Source organism: Corythoichthys intestinalis, chromosome 14 (assembly GCF_030265065.1).
Source record: "Corythoichthys intestinalis isolate RoL2023-P3 chromosome 14, ASM3026506v1, whole genome shotgun sequence".
NCBI classification, from domain to species: domain Eukaryota; kingdom Metazoa; phylum Chordata; class Actinopteri; order Syngnathiformes; family Syngnathidae; genus Corythoichthys; species Corythoichthys intestinalis.
The window spans coordinates 26,877,609-26,898,044 of record NC_080408.1 but is presented as its reverse complement, the minus strand read 5'-3'; the positions used below and the strand labels follow the sequence as shown (position 1 = coordinate 26,898,044).

At 38.3% G+C, this 20,436-nt stretch overlaps 1 protein-coding gene across 1 annotated transcript in view; it reads left to right on the top strand.

The window, feature by feature from the left end:
* Positions 1 to 885: 885 nt before the first annotated feature.
* The window catches only part of rab2a (RAB2A, member RAS oncogene family), a 54,292-nt gene continuing 34,741 nt past the window's right edge, over positions 886 to 20,436 (top strand). Inside the window, exons 1-5 of the mRNA XM_057857363.1 lie at positions 886 to 1,092; positions 10,442 to 10,513; positions 14,345 to 14,412; positions 19,070 to 19,152; positions 19,755 to 19,847. Coding sequence (XP_057713346.1) covers positions 1,047 to 1,092; positions 10,442 to 10,513; positions 14,345 to 14,412; positions 19,070 to 19,152; positions 19,755 to 19,847 — 362 coding nt within the window. The 5' untranslated portion in view covers positions 886 to 1,046. The remainder of the gene's footprint in view (positions 1,093 to 10,441; positions 10,514 to 14,344; positions 14,413 to 19,069; positions 19,153 to 19,754; positions 19,848 to 20,436) is intronic.

The following is a 20,436-nucleotide window of genomic DNA, read 5'->3' as shown; positions in this document are numbered from 1 at the left end:
ATCATGATAGTGCCATGTTATAATTATGGCAGTCTTATGACGCCGCTGTCAAAGTACAACAAATAAGCTTACTGGACTATAAACCGCAGGATTCAAAATGAGGGGAAAAAAGTAGCGGCTTATAGTTTGAAAATTACGGTAAGTATAGTGACCAAAATGCTAACTTGGCAAAGCTGACTTTGTTAGTAAATTATTTTGTAAATACTGTCATCAGAGGAGGCAGGGTGTGTCAGTTATAGGGATGATGGATACTTGTTAAATATAATTAGATTGAATTTGCTTATGTTGTATGCTCCTCCCAACAAATTGCTAAGAAATATGTAGGTGGAGACATATTCTAATAATAATAATACTAATATTTCCAATAGCATTTTTTGTTGCTTATTAATAGGTAGGTAGGTAGGTAGGTAGGTAGGTAGGTAGGTAGGTAGGTAGGTAGGTAGGTAGGTAGGTAGGTAGGTAGGTAGGTCGGTCGGTCGGTTGGTAATACGACTCACTGCAGCTTATTGGTCATATCGGTGATCCAGCGACATTAGTTTCAATAAACAGCCTATAAATCTGCAGAATTGAGGTAATTAAAAACCTTTAAAAAGTTTACAGGACTAGTGTGCATAAAGTCAGACAATTAACTCGTTTGCTGCCATTAAGGTGATCATTCAGAATAAGCCCTCCCAGAGTCCCAGTATAAATGGATTGGACGTAAACCGCCGTCGATGGCAGCCAGTGAGTTGATGATGTAACTGAGTAAATTATCTAATTCACTAAATTTAGCTGTTGAAAGCTCTATTCTAGTATTCCATACAATAATAATAGTAAAGTTCATTTCGAAATAATTGTTCTTTCTAATTTCCAAGGGCACATGAACTACACAAAGTGTAGCGTGGCGAGGGTGGGCCTAGTGACGTAGGGCTGAGGCTCTGGGCTGTTTATTGTTCCTTCTTCAGCGCCGATACAGAAAAACAGGCTAACACGCTTTTCCACGCGGTTTACGGTCGGGTTTACGAAGGTGTGATAGTCTGGACAGCTGACTGCGCAAGTCGAGGGCCATGGCATACGCTTATCTCTTCAAATACATCATCATCGGAGACACAGGTATGCTGCAACAAGCTAGACTCGATGTTAGCTTGCGGCTAGTTGTTAGCATGTTGCTAGCGGTTCATTTCCGCAGTGTTGGATGTCCAATGACGTGGTAAAAGCATAGACGCAGAGGTGGGATGACAGTTCTTCCTCTGAACGGTTAAAACCCCGGGGCATTGCTGTTTATAGAAAAACAGCCCTGTTGTTCAAGTGTGCCAATTTCATGGAAAACTATAGGTACAAAAAATGTAGCAGTAGTTGTTTACGTTCACTGACAGAATACGGGCCTCTTCTTAGGGTGGGGGTGTTAGCTGCAACCAGCTAGCTTACTGAACTGCCTAACCAGCGTCTGGAGTTTAACCAAATATTACGCAAGCGACTATCACATCAGTAAACAACCATGTTCGAAAGTAGGGATATATCATAAAACAAGCATCAATGTTGTTGACATGGTTCCAATTAAAAGGAGCGACGAGGAGGCCAGTTCGGAAAGCTGAGGCTCAAATATTCCCTGAAATGGCGTAGATCGGTTGTTATTTTTAATAGCGTATTACGTGTGTGAGTAATGGCATCTCGGTTTCCTGTATTTTTTTTTTCTTTCTATCTATCAAAACCTTTCTCTCGTCGACGCCTATGAGTGTGTACTAGGTGGTTAAACAATGATGTTCATCTGATCACCTGCCTGGATTTATAGAGTCGAGCCAGTTCACTTGCACTGTGACAGCAGGTGTATTTCTCCTGCCTCACTATTAGAAAACACACAAATAACGAGAATAGATCAGTCAAACACGTTTTTTTTTTTTTTTTTTTTTTTTTTTTTTTTTTTTTTTTGCGGAATGCCAATTACCTCACTGGCGATAAACGTCCTATCCGTTTGAACTGGGAGGGTTGGCAGTGAAATTCTTTCATTTGATATCAGCCCTCCTAGTTCAAATTGATTGGATGTCTACGGGTGACAAACTGAATATAAATTCACAGCAGAAAGATGAAAAGAGAGAGAGAAATTAGATATCTATCATCAATGCTCCTGGAAAGTTAAGACAAAAAGATAAAATGCTAACTAATGCGCCAGCTTTTTTTTTTTTTTTTTTTTTTTTTTAAACATGTCAAACAACAGCTCCTAGTATACAATTGTATATTCTAAAAATCAATATGGGCCTTTACTCGTAGTACTACGTAATGTAAGTAAGCATTTTTACTTGTTGAAATTGGTTATGCTTAATATTTTGCATTGTGCTGGGCGATATGGCCTGAATTTCATATCCAGTTAAGCACTTCTCGATTGCCCGGGCAAGGGAAAAAACACCCCCAGGCTTGCCACCTTTTAATCAAGCACGAATCGACATTGGGGAAAAAAAGCAATGCAGGAATGGACAGTGGCAGGGTTGTCACAGATTACTCGAAAAACTCATTTAATTACTGATTATGCCTCAAAAAAGTAATCTAGTTACTTTGCTTTATTATCAAAGTATCTAAGTTACTTTAAAGGTAATTTATCAGTAACTTTTGACCAATTTCTCCCTTTGCTGCCTCAACATAAGAATCACAACAGAAAAATGCCATCACATGTAATTGACTTTCTGATCATGAATTTAAAGAGGACGATCAGAATTTATTCACATAAGGCTTAATCTTCGAGTTCGGGGGGTTTAATTAGTCGATGGAGTTGATTTCAACCAGCATCGACTGGTGCTAGCTTGTCCATTCAGGAGTCCTGAAACTGACAAATAACTGACAAACTGCATGGAATTTGTTGAAGTCAACACCACCGACTAATTAAACTCAAAGATTAAACCTAATGTCAAAAATCCTGAACTTCGGGTTAGGGTGTAGGGGTTAGGGTTAACAGCATCTCAGTGCCAATGTAAAAATAATGCAAACTGACTGCACAATAATAAAACACAAATAAATTGTGCAATAAACACAAAGGTGGGGGGAGGCGCACAACCCAGAAGTACGCCATACACAGACGTGGTCAAAATGGCCACAAAACGTGGCGACAACTAAGCATTTTACACTTAATCAGACTCAACACATCCCAAAGATGCTAAACAAACACGTCACCTCACGGCATTCCTTCGCACATCAGGTGGCGTCACTCAGCTTGAATGTGCACCCCGCGTTTGTCATGCCTTTCTCAGTCCCAAACCACTTAGTGTGACTCGAGACCAAAACAGAAAGTAAAGGTGAGCGTTTACCATGGAAACAAACCCGTGGTGAGAAGATGGGAACCTTTCTAACATTTTCTATTGGAAAGGCGTTCCGTACATGACTACAATAGTCTTCATTCTGCATATATTACGGCAATAACAAAATAGTAACACATCAAAAATATTATTGTACCACCTGTTCTAGGAAGACTGAGCTGCCTGTCCCTGCAGTGAAATTACGTGATAAGAGTCCAAGTAGGATCCTTTTTTAAAAAAACAACAACAAACAAATAAGTACTTGATGTTGTTATGGAAATAAGACTTCTCCTGTGGCAGCCTAGCTTAGCTTTAGCTATCCAGGATGACGTTACAATGGCTCAAAACTTGCAAACCCTGTTCTACCGTAAGCCATAGTGAGAGATCTTGGCAATTTCCAACTTAGAAAAATAAAATTAGGAGATAAAGCTGCAGCAGTGTGTTCTGGGTTTGTTTGAGTTGAAGGCGCAGGATTTTCTGGAAGGCGGCAGAATTAATTGCTCCATTAATTAACACAAAATCACCCACGTCCTGTGGTAGCAAAATAGCCCTAGATGCAATACTGCTACCACCATCTTTGTGAGTTACTATACCGTTACGCTTTTATTCAAGTCCTGTTATTATTATGCCAAATTAATCGGCTGTACATATTCTAAAAAGTTTGTTTTGTCTGCTCTGTCCAAAGAGTAATTTTCAAAATGCAAAATGAAGCTTGCTCATCCGTTTTGTACGTGGGGTGTTTTCCAGTCAAGATTTCAAAATAAAAATAACTATCAAATTGGTGCTAGCTTTGCATCATCATCTTGAGCCATCGCAGTTTAGTATCATGTAAGTCCAGAGTTTGCAGCCTAAACGGCTTCAGCTCGTCTGGGAAGACTTCAGAATTTTTTTACCTTTCTTCCAGAAGTGTATTTGTCAAGTCAGTGGTCTGGTCTGGCTTTCTGTTCCCACTCTGATTCATCTCCAAGGTGTTTTATTAAGTTGTGGGCAGGACGCTGTGCAGTCCAGTCAAGTTCATCCACATCAAACGCTTGTCAGTGGATCTTGCTTTGTTCATTGGTGCAGAGCAGACAGTAGGTGTTGGAACAAAAAGTAGTTGTCCTAAAATAGTTTGATATAGCAAAATCCCTTGGTGGGCTTGAGCATTCAGAGTTCAATTTAATTCTCTTGAATTAGCATTCAATCATCCCCACGACATGGTGGTTGTTGTTGGGTATTTGTTTCAATTTCAAGTTTTTAATCTCAAGAAAAAGAAATTCAATTTAAGAATATTAAGAAATCAAATTCTAATGCTTTGAGTGTATGTATCTGATTTTTAGTTTACATTCAGTAATTTTGTAGTAATGATGATGATAACTTTTGCTGTGATACTATATTTCATGCAGTTTTCTCAATATAATAGGTCTTCAATTCGAAGAGGCACTCTCTTCATGATCCCTTCTCCCTTCCTTCTGTCCCTTATTAACATAAACACGCAAGTCATGTTTAGCAATCATAGCGTCGAACAATGATAACCCCTAGAAACCTTAAGGATGACCATGCTATCATCTGTAACATGAAGCTGTGTCAAGTCAATGTTCAATCCTCTCTTACATACCTTTTTCTTGATTTTAATTGGAATGAAGGGATAAACAATTTTAGAAAAACTCTTGTGAAGTGGCCATTTCAATCAGATTGCATTTTGACAGACTATAATTTTGGGGAAATTTTGTCAGATAATGACTTAAGATAAACTCAGGGCTTCAGACTAACATTTTTTCCTAGGAGCACAGTGGCCCCTAACTTAAATGTTTTTGTGCGCAAGCAGAAGATTCAGGGGCACACACTGTAAATCGACATGCAAAGTTTTCCTCTAATTTTCACTGTTTAAACCATGTACCATGGCCCATTCATGACAATAAATTTATATATACAGTGAGGAGCAGAAGTATTTGCACCCCTTGTGATTTTGCAAGTCCACCCACTTAGAAAATAGGTAGAGGTCTGAAATTTCAATCATAAATGCATTTCCACTTGTAGAAACATAATCTTAAAAAAATCTGGAACTCACATTGTGTGATTTTTCAATAATTTATTTGTAATTTACTGGGGTTCGTAAGTGTTTGTACCCCTGAGAAAATCAGTGCTAATATTTAGTGTAGAAGCCTTTGTTTGCAATTACAGAGGTCAGATGCTGTCTGTAGTCCTTCACTAGGTTTTCACATATGGAAACGGGGATTTTGGCCCATTCCTCCACACAAATCTTCTCTAGATCTGTCAGGTTTTGGGGCTATTGTTGAGAAACACGAAGTTTCAGCTTCACCTAAAGATTTTCTATTGGATTGAGGTCTGGAGACTGGCTAGGCCAGTACAGAACCTTGAAAAACACACAGCCACTCCTTGGTCAGCTTGACTATGTGCTTCGGATCATTGTCATGTTGGAAGATCCAGCCACGACTCATCTTCAAGTCTATGACTTGGGGAAGAACGTTGTGGCTCAAAATCTGACGATACATTTCACCATTCATCCTCTCCATTATACATTACAGTCGTCCTGTGCCCTTTGCTGAAAAGCAACCCCAAAGCATGAGGTTTCTAAACCCATACTTCACAGTGGAGATGATGTTCTTGTGATTGTACCGGTACTTATCCTTCGTTTTCCTCCGCACGCGACGAGTAAAATTTGCACCAAAAAGTTCTACTTTGGTCTAATCTGACCATATGACTTTCTCCCATCACCCCTCTGCATCATTCAGATGGTAATGGCTGCAACAGGGGAACCTCCTGAGCAATTAGAGGCGTGCAAAATTTCTGATTCTTAGATTATTCGCGATTCGACCGTGGAAGATTCGAGAACGATTCACAAATATCCAAATTCTGATTATTGAATTATACCAGGTAAAGCGGAAGTAAAACACAGTCAGCGCGGTCTTTGGGACTTAATGAGGAACGGACCGAGAGTAAATATCATGTTCAGCTCATGCCGCTAGATAAAAAAAACAATCATACCTGACTGCGGCTGACAGTCACTACAAAGAACGCCCAGTTGCTACAAACATACGGCTACAGTAGATATCATATATATGTAGAACTAGATGCAAAATGACAGACGATGTCAGTGTTAGACCATGTATTATTGAACAGAGATGCGAAATGACAGACTTTCCGACGTAAGTAAACAGCTGCCATCTTAAAGCAGTAGACCGTTCTAGAAGGCTAATTTTAATTTTTTATCTAAAATTCTCCTAAATCGACAGAATCTTGTCTTGAATCTATCTTTAAATGATGAAATAGTGTTAAAACTTTGACAAAAGTAGACAGAAGGGAAATTATGGAATAACGGGAGCAATTTTAACAACTGTAACAGTTGATTCCCAACATTAATTTAATTGAATGTAGTTTAAAGCTGCTGATACAGAATGGGGACTGGAGTTTTTTTATTTCCTGTTATTTTTGTATATTTGTTTACTGTTATATGTTAACTTGATACTGAAATAGTAGTTTGATTTAGCCTGAGAGGATTTTTGAACAATTTTGGAAGTAATGTACAAAACATTTAAAAAAGAAAAAAAGAAAAGAAAAAAAAAGGGGAGGGGCGTGCATCAATAATCATTTTATAATCGAATCGGAGCCTCTGAATCGTAATCGAATCATTAGGTGCCCAAAGATTCCCAGCTCTATGAGCAATGCATGATTTTTTTTTTTTTTGCACTGTAGTGTTCTACTAACACAGTGCTTCTCAATTATTTTCTGTTACGCCCCCCCCAAGGAAGACGTAAATGTTTCGCGCCCCCCCAACTCTCTGCCGCCACTGTAAATAGTATCATTTGTCTATAATATTACTATTATAAGTACGCCTCAGCCTAACATTGTGTCCTTTTTTTTCTATTAAAGAAAAAAAGTAACAGATCAACTTATAATAAAGTGTAACTTTATTAACATTTTTTTGCTTGTAACAGAAAAGACAACGCGCATCAATTTGCCTGAAGTTAAAAAAAAAAAAAAAAAAGTCACATCCAAACTAAAAATACACTCAAGGTACATTTTTGACCATTTGATACTGAAAAATAAAATGTAATAAAATCAGTAAATAATAACAAATTCAAAATGATTAGAAACATTTACTCTTCAGGACAACATGCCAAAAAATTTGACCGAAAAACCCAAAACTGAATACAAGGGGGGGGGAGTGTCTTTGGACAGAAGGAAAGTTTTTATTTTCGCTGATTCACCACAGTGCTCACTGGTTTACTGATATAACACTGACAAAGCGGGACGATTGTGACAATTGGCAATATTCGGCACGTTTTCGCTGAAAAACAATCCAAGCGGCTTATCAATGAAATTGAGGTCTAATGTCTTTAAGTGGCGTCTTAACTGATTTGGCTTTAGACTCTCCGCTATAATCATTTTTAGACTCGGTAAACAGTGGTCTTTCCTCATTTCCCACTATATTAAAAGTCAAAGCCAAAAGGCAAACGACCCGAAAAAAGCGCATTCTCGGCGGCCGAGGGAGAACCGTAGGTGAGGGCATTGGTCGTGACGATCCCAAGCCAAAAACGGCACTTCTCGGCCGGACACGTGAGAACCGGAGAAGACAGTGGGTCGCTGCGTGAGTCCAGCTCTGCATGAGTCTCTTCCGTGTGCTCTTGCTTACTTCAAAAATACTGCACGCACTTTGAAAATGAGAGCGCCACTGCCACCCACGGAGTGGATGTGCAAGTACACTTTATTCTAGTATGGCAAAAAAAAAAAAAAAAAACATGTTCCCCGAGGTCACTCGCGCCACCCCTGGCATCGCTCTGCGCCCCCCTGGGGGAGCGCGCCCCACCATTTGAGAAGTACTGTACTAACAGTAGCCATTGAAACTGTGCATCCAGCTCTCTTAAGTGCCGTGTAGTTTGAGGCTGAGCTCTCACTTTTCTTATCATGAGTGATGCCCCACGAGAAGAGATTTTTCATGCAGCCCCAGTTTAAGGTAGATTATCAGTCATGTTTAGCCTTTTCCATTGTCTAACAATTGCTGCAACAGTTGATTTATTGTCACCAAGCTGCTCTCCCATTGCCTTTTCCAGCTTTGTGGAGCTCAACAATTTTTTCTCTAGTGTCTTTCGAAAGCTCTCTGGTCTGCCCATGGTAGCAGTTGGATAATGACTGACTGTGGGGTGCATAGGTGACAATATTGAGCTCAAACGGGTGGTGGGTCGGTCGTTACTCATGGGGGAGAAGGTGGACTTTTTTTTAAGATAGACTGACAACTCTTTGATTGTCATAATTATTGCTGATTCTCTGGGGCACAAATACTTATCAACCCCAGTAAATTACGAATGAATTATTTTTAAAAAATAATACAATGTGATGTCTTGATTTATTTTAGATTGTCTCTGAGTGGAAATGCATCTATAATCAAGATTTCAGACCTCTACCTATTTTCTAAGTGGCTGAACTTGCAAAATCACAAGGGGTGCAAATACTTCTGCTCCTCACTGTATATGAAAATGAAGTTTAAAAAAGCAGAATAAATAAGATAATTATTGGTTTGAGACAGAGGTCGGGAACCTTTTTTGAGTGAGAGAGCCAAAACACCCAACATATGTGATTCCACGAGAACCATTCAGTGTGTAGGTGTGTGTGTGTATGTACAGTGTATATGTACAGTGTATATTTTATGTTCTTTTGCTAGCTTCTCCAAGTACGTTTTGTGAGCACTGTTTCTTCTGTTTCGTGAACGCATTTTAATGCATCACACGGGAGGGAAAGCGTGGTCACAACTCTGCTTCTACAAGCAGTCGCCAAGTTGTGATTAAAATAAATCTTAAGAAAACGACAAACAATGTCTAACATTGTTACTTGGGATGTTACAATCGTTGAGCACTCACCACTTGGAGAGTAACAAATAGAAACATGGTGTGGCACCGCATATATTTCCTGGAAGCGATAACCACAACCGGACACGACCAGGGGGACATGTGCGTAACAGCGGCCAAGACGGGCAGAGCCTCTCCGTGCGCCTGTTTTGTGAGTCTCGCTCTGCTTGACATGGCGGCAATTTGGCAGTCCAAAAAGTCACAGAAGTGAAAGCTATTGTGCGCCTGTGTGACATGGGGTACCATGTGGTTCCCTTTCAAGGTTTAATATTTCCCTCTGCACTTTTTATATACTCCAATTCACTCAGCATCGAGTTGAGAGGGGCTGACCCCGCAACTGGCAGAGCAGCGGCCGCTTCACACATTGCGCAATTCCACCTTCTTTTTCTTCTGTTGTATTTTCCCTAGGCAAACCAGCTTGTTACATTACGGACAACTAGTTGATATAACTGTGAAGGAGTTTGCCAGCAACAAAAACAAACAAAATAACCCTGCAATAAACTCGCTGGCTCTGATATGCAAAATGCGTTGGTCGAAGTCTGGAGCCCTATAAGTGAAGAGATTATCTTTCAATGTATTTATAATTGGCATATACTATATCAATCAAAATCAAATCTTTGCATAAATTTGACAAACTATAACTTTTCAATCTTTTAGTTAAAAATTCAGTTTCCCGTTCAGCTGTAAAGACTATAAAAGCAAGCTCCGTACAGTTCTCTAACGGCTAGATTATCCTGAAAAAGAGTACTTTGAAGATGATGTATCATGCCAGTGCACAAGACAACTTCAGTGACACAAACACGCTTAGCTACAAAACGGCGTATTGTGGTGCAGTGTTTACAGAAGTAATAAATATAGCCCTACGAACAAGCTTCCAATGCAACCTCCTGCTGAGTCTGCTTTAAAATCACCACTCCTTGTTCCAGCCAAGTAGTGTGCTCCCATTTTATCTCAATTACCTCAAGATGTGATTATTTAACGACTTATTTCCTAAAATCAATGATTTTCTTCACAATCAATCGTTCCAGCCAGCAATCGGTGAGTTTATAGCAATAGAGTGGCCTTGAAAAGGGCTTACAAGCTGTAAATGTACTGTTATTAACAAAGAAATGTTAAAATATGAATGAATGAATGATGAATTTTTTTTCAAACTTTTATTAAATTCTACAGGAAAGTTGACTACTATTATAGCCGGCTTGCATGTTCATTTTTTCCCTTTTAGCTATGAAGTGCAGCAAAATTATCTTTTTACTGCTGTTTTCTTGAGATTTTCAAAACCTATGATCTCAATTTATAATATAACTAATGATGACTATCTCTTCATATTTTCAGGTGTTGGAAAGTCATGTCTATTACTACAGTTCACAGACAAGCGGTTTCAGCCTGTTCACGACCTTACCATTGGTAAGCACTGTGTGCTTTTATAATATACTGTGTAGTTGTCAGTAAATATAAGCAGTATAGAATATGGATGTATTAATTGATTCAAGTGTGAAGAGTTGAAATAGATTACAATTCTATGCCAATAATGATTTGTATGATATTAATATTTGACACATCAATGAACATGTTTTACTGTTCTGTTGTGAAAGTCAGTTCAACAACCAAATTGGTGTTTCCCATTGAAATGGATAGGAATGAAATTATTTTCACTTTCTTCCACCTCTTTTCTTATTAACCATAATGTAAAGCAGAGATTTTGAATCTTTGTTTAGTGTTTTAGAGTAAGTACATGTCTATTTGTTTTAGCCTTCAGGCATGTTTATTTTACCAGAAATAGAGAGCATCCTCGGAAAAGAGCGGTAATTTACAACAAGTCTTTTCAACAGCCTATTTGTGACACCACATTTGGGTGCGCTCACTACAACACTTAAGAACACAAATATTAATTCAATAAGTAATAGCTTATATCATGGTGTAATTGCATTATTTCCTCGAAATATAGTCATCAACGCTGATGGATGTCCAATCCATTTTAATTGGGAGAGCTTATTAATTGGCTGCTAGCCCTCAGTTCAAATGAATTTGACGTCAACTGGTGACAAACTAAAAGTGTTAATTTGGTTGTCAAGAGCCATATGCCGTCTATCTTTGTCAATTGTGTTGAAAGAGTTGATAGCTAAACCTTTCTGTTTTCACTACTTCTAGCCATTACTGTAATACTTTTTTACAACATTGTTTTAGCACAGTACCTGAAGTAGGGTTGGGCATCGTTTGAAATTGAACGATCCGGTTCGGATTCCACTTTTCGATCCCAAACGATTCAGATTCTTTTAAGACGCAGGGTCCAAAAAAGGCAGGGTAAAAAAAAAAGGCATATTTCATATCAATGTCTTCTCGATGATTTTTTTAAATTATATGAACTTAACTTGTACGTAAATATCAGTCTTTGAACTTGAATGTGATGAAGCTTTTCCACAGGAGTGCACGTTCACGAAGATATTTCTTTTTCAAAAGCTCACGGAGAAAACATTTACAGATATTCTTTTGCCATACATGTACCTTTGCTTGGAGCTACGATGAAGCATTAGTATAAATTCTTCTATTGATTACCGTAATTTCCCGAATATAAGGCGCACCCGTGTATAATGCGCACCCCAAATTTTCTTGTAAAATCTAGGGGAAATTATTGTACCCGTTTATAACGCGCACCCTAATTTTAGAAGAAAACAGAGCTTGTGTACAGATACAGAGATGTCATTTTACTGACTGGTGAAACACAGCACAAGCATAGCACATTGGTAGTTCAAAACATTACCGTAAACTGACAATATTTACGGTAATAATATGATTTGACAACTTCTCCAACTTACCAGAATCCAGGAGAAAACAAAACAGATGTGACTTTTCTTTTAAAGGCTGCTGTATAACTTGCTCGTTTCCTCATGATGAATAAATGTTTCTTCCATGGATTGATACGGTAAAATGAAAGTGAGAACGTAAGTCGGAAATCCGTGAGAGCTCATAGCTGTCAACACGACAGTAACAAAAGGAACTATTGTTATTTGGGTTTGAGTTTCCCGAGGGACCGATATAGTTGACGGACACAGGAAGTGTGTGTCCTTACATTTGTTATGGTCCGAATTGCGGAGCTGCAATTAACGTCGACTCAAATCAGTTCAAGAAACTAAATTCTGTGCTTTATGAAGAGTGAAAAAAGCAGAATTTAACACAGACGAAATCATTCGGCCGATTAGAGTGAAGTATTACCGAAACAAAACGGTGACGTCACGTACCGTAATGGTCGGCAACGGGTCGCCGCATACGTTTCTTCAACACAACGTGGCCGTGTCAATGAAAAAAAATCGGTTTATATATATATTTAATACATATATATTTCTGTCTCCGTCCATGTACCCGTTTATAATGCGCACCATGAGTTTACAAGTTGATTTTGGGGGAAAAAAAGTGCGCGTTATATTCGGGAAATTACGGTATATTTTGATCATCTTTTAATACTGTTAATTTTTACGGAGGCAGGAATGCGCTACGTAAAGTATGTAGCTGCTTATATAGGGCTATATAGACTGAGTCTACTGCTCTAAAATGGCGGCTGTTTACCAACGCCGGCGAGTCTGTCATTTTGCATGTAGTTCTCTATACATGTGATATCTACCATGGCCCGACGTAATAATACGACTTATTCGCAAACTATTCCAACCATCCATTCATCATCTACTACTTAATCCGGGGTCGGGTCGCGCGGACAGCAGAAGACAGACGTAATTTATTGTTTTACTTACCTGGTTCTGACTGGTTAGAGGACCGGTGTTCTGACAAATTTTGCACCCTCATCAGAATTTGCAACCGAAGCTGTTGTCGCGGTGAATAAGCCCTCTTTTACATTCAGTTGCACTCTCAATGTTATCCTAATGTGGTAAATAAACAAACTACACCATAAACATACATGTTCAACACGAATATGGCGTAAATTAATGCTTAACAACATGGCGAAGACATTAACAATGAGAGAGCGGCATGCAGCTATCATGGCAAGATGTGTCTGAGGAGAACTTTTCTACATGTCCGTCCATAATCAAACGTAAGTAAATATTGCTTTCTTCAAAGAAAGTTTGTACTGTTTACCGCTGCATTCATGGGGTGCAAAATTTGTCAGATCACCGGCACAAATACGCGGTACTCAGCTATGCACTTGGGACTCGCCATTTGTATTCCATGAAGCCGGAGGTGTTTAATCATACTGGTCGTGCAGCCACCTTAGCATGATATAGTTGTGTTGCAAATGCACTGAGCTGACTGGTCTTTTTTTTTTTTTTTTTTTTGTAAATTTGAGCCAAACTTTTGAGCGCCGCCGCACCGTGTCCATGGTTGTAATCAAGTTGCAATGCACAAACCCACGCTTTTGTGGTTTCTTTTTCGTGGTTTTTGGCAGAAATTTTTGCCGCTCGGCGGTCAGGGCATTGAAACATGGACTTGAAATTTTAAAATTCGAATGGTTCCGGGAGCATCAGAGTGTTAGAATCTGATCCCATCGATGCTTGATGCCCAACCCTAACCATCACCTTTTTAAACTAGTTAACTTACGCCATTTTGTTTGCTAGTTTTTTCATTCAAATGAGTCAGCCTTTATCCTGCCCTTGCATAGATAGGGTAAATGGCAAGCCCAGATTCTGTTTGATTGGCAGCCAGTTTTAGCTCTGTGACGGGTCCTTGAAGCAGCTGTCCGCTTGTTCTTACTGGAAAAAGTAGATTTAGTCGGGAGGGGGGCTAAAAGTGAAACAAAAATTAAGTCAATTAATTTTATTTATTTTATCTTTTTTTTTTTTTTTTTTTTTTTTTTTTTTTTTTTTTTTTTTTTGTAATACCTGTCCTGTTTAGCTGCTTAGACACGGAGAATAGGAATCTGAGTGTCCTTATGGCCTGAACATTTTTTATGTATTATATCAAAGTTTTATATACTCTAGTTGTGGTTGTTCATAGTTTTGTATATTACGAAATGAAATAATGACATTTTAATTCTCAGATGCATATGTTTGCAAAACACTAACAACATTCATATTATATGACAGACACTGAACTTTCTGATTGGATACTGTTAGTGTTAGTGAACTGAGAAAATATTTGACATCAGATTTATTTGTGAGCTGCTGTTTGTGAATTGAGATTTCCACTATAAGTAGCTACAGAAATCAAGAAGATACCTGGTGGAAGCTTTTTGTGCACTTTTTAAAATTGAACTCTCTTATGCTCTGTCTCTTTCTCTCCTAAATTCAGGGGTAGAGTTTGGAGCAAGGATGATCACTATAGATGGCAAACAAATCAAACTGCAGATCTGGGATACGGTAACGTATATATATATTTTTTAAATTCCAATGTTTGGATTAACATTCATTTGAATTCATTCTATTTTTGCACATGCAAGGGTTTCAAATGCCATTTATTTCAACAATACAGTCATCCATCATTAAGTGTTTAGTTTGCAGGTTGCATATGTAAATGGACATTCGTAACCATTATTGTTAATACTGCACAAAGTTTTGACTTAAAAACAGTCAAGAGATTGCATATTAATGGGGAAATTTAGGTTTAACCTTTTAAGCTAGCCATGTGGAAAATTATTCTTTAAACAGCTTTCCTAAATTATCTTTGCCTTTATTGTTAATTAAAACTAAGATGCTCAAGTAGATCCCTGGAACATCTGAAGCCTCAGTCCAGAAGAGTGCAGTCTTAGGAACAGCTAAGATACTGTGCAGAACCCTCAAACTCCCAGGCCTCTGGTAGAGGACCTGAGCTCGAGGATGACACAGTTACCACCCCACTAGGGGTGAGAGGGATGTTTTTTTTCTTCATATAACTGTGTTAAATTTATTCTATTTTTGGTGGGCTTGCTTTTTGAGTGATTGAATTTAGAATTGTGTAAAATGCAGTAAACGATTTTACCAGCAGGGTGAGCTAGAACTCTATTAAAATGTTGCATGGCTGCAAACGGCAACTTGAGACAAGGAGTGATGTCACTCCTGATGACACATCTCGGTCTGCTTTTGGCTCACTAGTTGGAACATGTCACCTGAAGTTCATGCGTTTTATGATGCAAATGATAAAACGGCTGCTGGCTGTATCTTAACGTACAATAGCACCATTAAAAATTACAGGGTGTAAAGCAGTACTAATTTTCTGACGGTTCCCTGGGTTGGCAGAACAACAGGTTTTTTCTGAGGTTGACTCGTTAGTTCTCTGACTCAATGATTGATTGCATGTTCCGCCAACAGACTGGTTGACAAAGTTAGATGACTGGTGAAGTGATTCACCCACTGCCTGTCTGTTTGGTTCAACAGCTGAGCCTGTAGTGCTGATCTGCAGCTGCTGGCACAGAGTGCATTTTGTTTGTGTCTGAGGCCCAGATGAGACACAGACAACATTGTGATTGTACATTGGATGGAGACAGGGCATGAATAGATATGGCTTGGGGGGGGGGGGGGGGGTAGGAACGCTTTCTAGGGAGTGCAGCAATTGTGTGTGTGTGTGTGTGGGGGGGGGGGGGGGCGTAGTTAGAGCAAATGAAATGGTGAGTGATGGAAGGAACATACGGTGAAGGTGAGACAAAGAAAACGGGACTATTAGAAGGGGATGTACCTGTAAATGAACATAACCTGCTTAGCTGTCCTTTATGACAAAATATTGCATCAATAAGTTCATGTGAATTTCCTTATTGTTTATGTATGGAGAACTGGAGGTTTTTCCACATATTTCAAGAGAACGAAAGAAATTGTGGAAGATAGATGGAGCAAGTAAGAGAGGACTCCATTGTATCCTGTTACAGATACTGCTCTGTCCTGCCTTCTCCACAAATGTCCGAAATCCTGGAGCTGGAATTTGCTTGGGAAATCAGGGTTCTACTATCCAGATGTCCAAAATCACTAGGCCTGTTACAATAAGTTTTTGTACGGCAATGTATTTTCGCCCAAAACTAAAACAAGCAGCAATAGTTCAGTTGATTATTTTTCTCCTTGCTGGCATAATTATATAAGTTATAAATTAACCAACGAAGAGAACTTGAAGACCCTGAAAATTTAGATTTTAGTGATTTAAAGAGCCATCCACTATAAAACTTAAAAGTATCTGTATTGTGTCGGTATCGGCAATACTGGCCCTCCGGCAGAGAGCTAGATGGATTAAGAACAAGGAAGTACGAGTGAATATTGATTCCACACATTTTGACTGGGTTCATACCGCAGGTCTTAATGCACAAATCTGATTTTTTTTTTTTTTTTTTTTTTTTTTTTAATTGCGTGCCCACTTCCTCTGTTGGCTTTATTCTTATAAAAGCGAGGGATTCGGACAATTATTCATTGAATGGTCACACATGTGGGTTCAATTATAAGGTTTTTATATGTCTGAATTTAACATATAAATCACCTTAGGGACATCACGGCACGTAAAAAAATCTTTTGATTAATTGCGGATTGCAAGCAACTTTCAGGTGCATACCGCGATTCAGTGTACAAGAATATGCAGTGCCCATGCTTTCACCCTTATGATCTATACATAAAGGTAATGTCTTTCAAGAATTTAAACAGTGCAGTTTAAACAGTCTTCCTCTTCCCTCATCCCAAGGAAACCCTTCAGAGACCATTATCACCCAAAAATAGGAGAAAAATGTAAATTTATTGCTTAATCTATCACTTACATAATTTTTATCTCCTGTCATCCCTTGAGAGAGAATGGTGTCGGTTCGCGCATGTGCAGGAGCAATCTGTCGCGACCCGGTATCCCGTTACGATTAGGTAGTGATAACAATATTAGACTAATCCAAGTAGAGATTTGTGTACGTCGCCCTCTAGTGGTTGCTCAGATTAGTCCTTTTATAAATCTGAAATTATAAATCTGAAATTTGGACCCATCTAGGCTTTGACTGCAAAAACGGGGTCATGGAGTATTTGGAATCCTGCATTTAAGCAGGTTTGGACGAAAGCAGGTTTGCACTAAAAAGGAGAAAATGTTTCAGATAAATCACATTTTTACTTGAGTGCTAGATGAGGTTCCAGGAATACATTGATATAAAAGTACTTATGTCCAATTTTGATTTTTTTTACTAAAGTGATAAAAAAATATCGCAATATTCGTCTTCAAATGTAGTATCAGGATTAATCTGGATCCACTCGTGACGTGTGAATCCTTATACAAATCTTATAACCAGATATGAGGCAATACACACTCCTAGCTGTCACTATCAAATATTCTTAAAAACCATTATTGTATTAATTAATATAATAAATTTAAAAAAAAAATAAAAATTCTTCTTTATTTCAGAAAATCACAAAAGAGTGATCTGCTCACCAATGTATTTGAAACTGGCTGTTATGTATTAATTGGTTTTGCTTAACTTACTGTTTTGGTCCCAAACATTTTCGAGAATAGGAAAACATATTACCGTATTTTTCGGACAATAAGTCGCAGTTTTTTTCATAGTTTGGCTGGGGGTGCGACTTATACTCAGGAGCGACTTATGTGTGGAGTTAGTAACACATTATGATATCATTTCGCATGTTATTATGGTGTTTTGGACTGACACTAATAGTTTGGTAAACTTATTAGCATGTTCTTTATGCTATAGTTATCTGAATACCTCTTAATAGCTGTGGCCACGTTCGCGTTCTGACTTTGGCAACGTGTTTTCAATTGTATCATTTACTTTTTTATATTGAAATGCATGCTTTTAGTTTGGCAATTTCACGCCCACATGGGGGCGCACTCGCACTTGTTTACGCGAAGAAGAGCGCTCACACGCCAGAAGAAGACGGACAGTTATGCAGCGTCTCTGTCTGAGTGAGTGGGTGAGCGAGAGAGAGAGAGAGACAAGGCTGCGAACCTACGTTCATAGTTTATGCTTGTAAAATATCTGTACAGAGGCAACGCCTGTGTGGATCATCTTTTCTCTTGTTCTTGTGTGTTTTCCACCCGCGATCGGACTCTTAGAGCCAGTTGTGTGGTTGTTTGAACGACGTGCTAATGCTAGCGAACGCATGCTAACCGTTTTTGTCATTGCTGTAATAGCACCTAATTATCATTTATTTACGTTGATGCAAACCTGTTTGGTATGGTGGACGAAATTCAGGAATTCAGCAAATTATACAGACGTCCAGCATCGTCATTTGGGAGTTCAGCTCGCTGTATAGCCAGGACAGAGCTGTAGCATCCTCGTGAGGACAGTATGGTCGCATTTCGTTGTTCATGCACTGTACACTCTACACTTATTCAGCATGTTGTTCTCTATTGTATTTCTATATTAAATTGCCTTTCAAGATGACATATCTGTTGAATGTGTTGGATTTTATCAAGTAAAGTTTCCCCAAAAATGCAACTTATACTCCGATGCGAGTTATTTTTGTTTTTTTTCTCTTCGTTGGGCATTTTATGGCTGGTGCGACTTATACTCAGGTGCGACTTGTAGTCCGAAAAATATGGTAATCGTTTTCCAAAGAAAAAGCTGATGTTTCCTAATATCTTAGGATAATTCAACACACAGAAAATCAGTCTTTCATAAAAAATATTTACAGTTGAGGCACTGAAATCAGAAGACTTGAAAGTTTTATATTGAACTAGATACATTTTGAAACTTTTTTTTTTTTTTTTTAATTTGCCGTCTACGGGTGAACGGAAAATTTTTCGGGGCCATTTGACAAATTCCCCGTGTCGCCCAAAAATTCCGGTCGTGTCAATACTTGAACGATGCTGATTGGTGCAATGGTTCGGGCTGCGCAGCGCGCCGAAAAAAACGCAGAGTATAAGACGAATAAACAATAATAAGTACGATAAAGTTGCAGAACAACACTACCTGTCCTTTGCCAATGCAAAGACTCAGATAACAATGTCTCCTACTATAAGTGCAATTGCTCGATTATTGAAATGGTTTTCTATTCATTGATTGTTGCATCTGTAGTGTACAACGAATTAAGTTATTCAAGTTCTCTTTCTAAATATATATGCGTTTCTTTCTAGGCTGGTCAAGAGTCATTCCGGTCCATCACCAGATCTTACTACAGAGGAGCAGCAGGAGCACTACTCGTCTACGACATCACAAGGTACTGGCCAATCACAGACTCACTACTTCACTATAAAGGTTAATACATGTTGAGAAATGACAAGTTAATCAAATTTTATCAAGCTAACAATGCTACTTTGAGAATGGAATGAAACCAGAGTACCCAAGGTTTTTTGCCATGTAGGTTTGCTGTCTAGGATATTCAAAAATACAATAATTGTATCAGACATACTGTAGGCAATGTTTGCCACTTTAATGTTGTTTCATACACATCATACAGTGCTGTACATGTGCATGGGCATACATTTTTCAATCACTACTAGGAAATTAAAAAAATAAATGGTTAATGATGAATTAGATTTCTTTTATTAATCGAACATGAGTTTTGTTACTTTAAATGCTTATGCCCTTTTTTTGCTATATCAAATGAACTTATCAAAACAGCAGTTGTCATTTGGTACTATGTTCATTTTTGTGACTGTTGAGTATCCCATCGAAAATATTCGATTCTGGAAGGAAAGTTTATTTTATTGCATCCATTTATGCACTCATTTATCTTAAGCAATGTAATTTGTCTTGTTATGCTCAAATCATATGCTGAATTATTTTGTTTGTTCTTTTTTTTTTTTTTTTTTTTTATAGGAGGGACACCTTTAACCACTTGACGACTTGGTTAGAGGACGCTCGCCAACATTCCAACTCCAATATGGTCATCATGCTCATTGGCAACAAGAGGTTTGTTTGTTTGTTTATTTGTTTGTTTTTGTATTGTCCAGCGTTACAGTAGCTATAAACGCTAAGTAACAGATGCATTTGCTTGTTAAAAGAAAAAGGCTCAAAGGCCTCTCATCTGTGCCACGTTAAAGATATTGTTACGATATAAGATTACCAAAAAATCTGTTCAAATGAAATGCATGCTTTCTCAACAATATTGACTCACTTTTTGCCTACAGGTTAAGTAATGTGTTGTTATGTAAGATAGATGCATGTCAAAACAAAGCTTTTCTTTCTAATTACATTACAATGCTGTTTTAGGACTGCTTTATATGCTGTCATTACACTAAAAATAAGGAAATTGCAACAAACCTCAGTTTGTCACTGACTGAAAGGCTGCTTTTGGGTGTAACAGATTATGTAGCTCAATGTCAACTCAATGGTTCCTGGTTGTTATTGGATGTACCAAAAGAAATATGTAGCTTACATTTGGAGTTACATGAAAACATTGTGCACCCCTGTAAAAACAAAAAGTGTGTTCATGGTTGCTGTTAACTGTCTGGTTACTTCCTCATTTAAAATGACTTATTACTCCATTGTACGTTTGTTC